The sequence below is a fragment of the Engraulis encrasicolus genome, unplaced genomic scaffold, assembly GCF_034702125.1.
Source record: "Engraulis encrasicolus isolate BLACKSEA-1 unplaced genomic scaffold, IST_EnEncr_1.0 scaffold_25_np1212, whole genome shotgun sequence".
Lineage (NCBI taxonomy): Eukaryota > Metazoa > Chordata > Actinopteri > Clupeiformes > Engraulidae > Engraulis > Engraulis encrasicolus.
In genome coordinates this window covers 1,834,765-1,839,764 of record NW_026945544.1, presented here as the reverse complement: position 1 = coordinate 1,839,764, position 5,000 = coordinate 1,834,765, and the positions used below count along the sequence as shown (strand labels likewise).

Sequence of the window (5,000 nt, the reverse complement as noted above, 5' to 3'; positions counted from 1 at the left end):
TCTAGCCGATACCGATACTACTCCGATCCAATACCAAAACCACATATATGCATGGGTTTCAACTTGAGGGAGGCCCAAGTAGACTACTTGGTCAGAAAAGGGAGTCGGAAGAACAGGAAAACAATTAATAAGTAAAAAGTAGCAAGTAAAAAAGGAACAATCCCATCCTGCAAACTAATATGCAAGTGATATGATTTCAAATTAACATTACACCTCGCTCAATTTCAGTATCAAGAAAATTACGATACTTTGGGAAAATTCCGATCTCTGAACTATGTTGATATCTGAACCCGATACCGATACACCAATAACGATATCCCATCCCTAGCTAGAGGGTTTGGGTGTACCTTTCAGAGTGTGTGTGCACACGTGTGAGTGTGAGTGCGGTGTGAGTGTGTTTACATTTGTGCATGTGCTGACAGTATGTCTGCGTTATTTGTGTGTGCAGGGCTGGCGCTAGGCAAAGACGCACAAGGAAGTCGCCTAGGGTACAAAATTTGTTGCGGGCACCCAAAAGCCCCACAGAATTAGAATGTCATAGGAAATAAATCATTAAACTCTACATTGACACTGCCAGTGATTATTCATGGGCATTCTGTATACTGTATATAGGTATTAGATAAGCTGTGCTCAATCAGATGTGCAACACTGTGTTTACAGATGTCAATTTCTACTGTAAATGTGCGTGTTTGCCAAGGGCACCAGATTGACAAGAACCGGCCCTGTGTGTGTATGTGTATGTGTATGTGTATGTGTGTATTTATATGTGAATGTGTACGTTTGTGTTTGCATACATGAGGATGCATGTTTGTATTTGAGTGCATGTATTTATGCATGCACGTGTCTATGTCGGTTTGCCTGTATGTGTGTGTGTGTGTGTGTGTGTGTGTGTGTGTGTGTGTGTGTGTGTGTGTGTGTGTGTGTGTGTGTGTGTGTGTGTGTGTGTGTGTGTGTCTGTCTGTCTGTCTCTGTGGGTGTGTGAGGGTGTGTGTGAATGTGCGTGTGCCCGTGTGTGTGTGTGTGTGTGTGTGTGTGTGTGTGTGTGTGTGTGTGTGTGTGTGTGTGTGTGTGTGTGTGTCTGTGTGGATGTGTGTGTGTGTGTGTGTGTGTGTGTGTGTGTGTGTGTGTGTGTGTGTGTGTGTGTGTGTGTGTGTGTGTGTGTGTGTGTGTGTGTGTGTGTGTGTGTGTGTGTGTCTGTGTGTGTGTGTGCGTGCGTGTGTGTTTACTCAGGTATGTTATTTCACTACATGAAACCGAGCCAGTGTTTGCGAGGCTGTGCTGGTGTGCTCTGCTGTGTGTTCTCCTGCAGACGGAGACAGTCAATAAGCGCAGTATGCTTGAACATGCCCAAACAAACGCAAATCTGTGGCATGTGATAAACACATGCACTTTCACCAAAGCATGTGTTTGTCTGTGCTTTTTGGAGCTGTGTTTTTGACTGCGTACCGAACAACAGCATCGGCACGTGTATGTAGGTATTCGCATGTGTGCACATGTACAGGCATGTGGGTCCATATGCCCAGGTATGTGTTTATGTATAGCATGTGCGGCTATCCACAGGTGTTTGTGATCATGTGTGTGCCGTGTGTGTAGGTACAGTATATGTGTTTTCCCCAATGTAATGAAAGACCCATGTGCTTTTTGAATTTGTACTTTGAGTATTTTTGCACTGTGTGTGTACATGTCTGCATGCATGTGTACTTCTGTTCGCGCAAAAAGCATGTGTGTTTGTGCATGTGTGTGCAGCTGCACCTGCTTGAGTGTAAATGCATTTGTGTGTAAGTGTGCGAGTCAGTGGATGTACAGTTTGCTGTTTATTATATACACACATGTATACAACAGTGTTTGTGTGTACATTATGCTAATACACTGTGTGTGTGTGTGTGTGTGTGTGTGTGTGTGTGTGTGTGTGTGTGTGTGTGTGTGTGTGTGTGTGTGTGTGTGTGTGTGTGTGTGTGTGTGTGTGTGTGTGTGTGTGTGTGTGTGTGTGTGTGTGTGTGTTCTCACCTCGGTACATGATGCATCGTAGGGCCTCTGATGCATAGGTCTGGGGCAGGGCCAGGCTCACGTAGCGCAACGGATACGGGATACATTCCACTGGCCAGATCACACCTGACACACACAACCAGAGAAACATTAGTATGTGTGTGTGTGTGTGTGTGTGTGTGTGTGTGTGTGTGTGTGTGTGTGTGTGTGTGTGTGTGTGTGTGTGTGTGTGTGTGTGTGTGTGTGTGTGTGTGTGTGTGTGTACATTAGTGTGTGTGGCACACACATCCCGAGAAACATTAAGATATTCAGTGGCACTCTGAGTGTGTTTGTGTCTGTGTTTGTGTCTGGGTATGGGTATAGGGCAGGATACGCCTCACTGGACAGATCACACTACACCTACACATCAGGGCTTGACATTAACTTTTTTGCTTGCCGGCTACTGTGGCTAGTGGTTTTCCCGAGTCACTAGCCATCCAGCTTTTCTACTAGCCACAAATTTGATCTTTTTTAAATCATGACCTCAGAAGATGAGGTGCTTAAAGCAAAAGATGAGTGCATGGGTTTCTAAATTTCTTTAACTTAATTACAGACAATTGATACACAGTGCAGAATATACACTATTCTGATATGTCATACCATAGAATAAGCTACCTGCCAAATTGGCTAGTCACACTGAAATTGTTACCAGCCACAGCCAAGTTTTACCAGCATTTGGCCGGTTGGCAGGTGCCAGTGTCAAGCCCTGCTACACATGCTCCTTCAATCAATCAATTCAATGTGTGTGTGTGTGTGTGTGTGCACGTGTTGCATGAAAGAGAAATCGACATAGAGAAACGGGGACAGCGTACACTTCACAAAGGTTCTTCTGTGACTTAGAAAAAAAAAACAGTATTTCCTCCGCACTCCTGTTCCTCGCAGTCAAGAGTACCAATGGGAAGTTCAACCAATGAAGAAGATCACCTTAGAGCAACTCAGACATGGATGTTTGAAATTCGGGCATGAAGGTATAATACCAACGTTTCGACTACAGTCTTTTTAAATTGCTAACAAGCTTTTGTCCAAACCTCAGCGACATTTGCAAAACTCTTAATACAGTTAGCACACCAAGGGCTTTCCATTGCCATACAGTTGACACATTACATGCCTTTTTCACACAATTAGCAGTCAATGAATGCATTTCTTTGTGTATATTTAACAGTGTGTGCTTTTGAGAAGAAAATGAACTGTTTGGCCAATTGTGCTTATTAGGTGATAGTCTGTGTTGAGAGTTTAGAAAAAGTATCCAAAGTATGGGTAAGCGCTTGTTAGCAACTGAAAAAAACTGTAAGCACCTTCTAAGTCTTGCACCATTATAAATTAATTTCAAACATCCATTTCTTTGCTGCTCCGGTGATCCTTCTGTGATGGTTTGGGTGTATACTAGTGTCAAAGCGTACATGTGTGTGTACCATGTACACATAATATACATGTGTTTGTACTGTATGTATGCATGCAGGAGGAAGTAAAGGTTGATGTAAATCAATTACGTTAAAACAGGGGAAGTGTGTATGCACTGCGCATGTGTGTTTGTGCTAATGGTCATTTCCATTATACCCCATGTGTGTTTGTGGGCCTTTTAGTGTGTGTGTGTGTGTGTGTGTGTGTGTGTGTGTGTGTGTGTGTGTGTGTGTGTGTGTGTGTGTGTGTGTGTGTGTGTGTGTGTGTGTGTGTGTGTGTGTGTGTGTGTGTGCGTGGGTGTTGAGTGGGCCACTCCACATCTCCAGGTTAATCAGGTCTGAGTGGGGTCGTGATCTCGTTAAAGGGCTGACGGCTTCCTGTTTCCTGTTCAGTTCCGTCCATCCGGCTACAACGATCCGCCCCTTAAGACCACCCCTCTATTCCCCAAGCAAACACACACACTCACACACACACACACACACACACACACACACACACACACACACACACACACACACACACACACACACACACACACTTAAACAGACACACACACACACACACACACACACACACTTAAACAGACACACACACACACACACACACACACACACACACACACACACACACACACACACACACACACACACACTTAAACAAACACACACACACACTTAAACACACACACACTTAAACACACACACAAAAAACACACACACGCAAACACACACACACACACACACACACACACACACACACACACACACACACACACACACACACACACACACACACACACACAAACAAACAAACAAACAAACAAACACACACACACACACACACACACACACACACACTTAAGCACACACATAAAAAACACACACACACACACAGCCCTCCGACGGTCACTCTTTTTTCAGTTTAGTCTCTTGAGGTCCAAGCCATTTTCCGTCGGTTCTTTTATCAGCTCATCAGTTTCTAGGCCCAAGCAGAGTCCTCTAGCTGGATTACATGACATTAGATACCCTGCCCCCCTCCCTCCCCTTGCCCAAATACCCTCTCATTTCCTGGGTGATTTCACAGCCAGGACTGGTGCAATGGCTTGGTGGACTACATTACCCAAAATGCTTTTGGTACCACTGAATGCTAATAGGTGTGTTTCAGACCAGGATGTGTAGCGATCGACAATTCAAAGCACGTCAGCGAGAACTTGTTGGTTCAGTGCAGTTGCGATGTGAGTAGTGCTATACACAGTGCATTCAAAGATGACCACAGATTTGCATGAGACGATGAGCTCAGACCAGTTTGATCTACATACATAGCACATCATGTGAGGTGTGGGGGGGACAAGTGGGGAGGAGGAGCAGAAGTGGGACCAACCAGAGCCGTCTAATAAGAGTTGCGCAAACCGGGGACCAGGAAGTCGGTTGGTGATGTGATTCGCGTAGATTAAAATGTTTCTTAACAGTAAACTTCTGTTCATTGGAAACTAACACAGAACCATCACATACCAAACAAAGATTAAGTACAAACAAATTACATTACCTTTACCACATTTTCTGTGTTCTACGGCC

The 5,000-nt window shown here is 44.5% G+C and overlaps 1 protein-coding gene across 3 annotated transcripts in view; it reads right to left on the bottom strand.

Annotated features, from left to right (window-relative positions):
- The window catches only part of abch1 (ATP-binding cassette, sub-family H, member 1), a 49,892-nt gene that overhangs the window by 3,612 nt on the left and 41,280 nt on the right, over window positions 1-5,000 (bottom strand). For all 3 annotated transcript variants that reach the window (XM_063192858.1, XM_063192860.1, XM_063192859.1), the window contains exon 19: window positions 2,008-2,112. In XM_063192858.1, coding sequence (XP_063048928.1) covers window positions 2,008-2,112 — 105 coding nt within the window. The remainder of the gene's footprint in view (window positions 1-2,007; window positions 2,113-5,000) is intronic.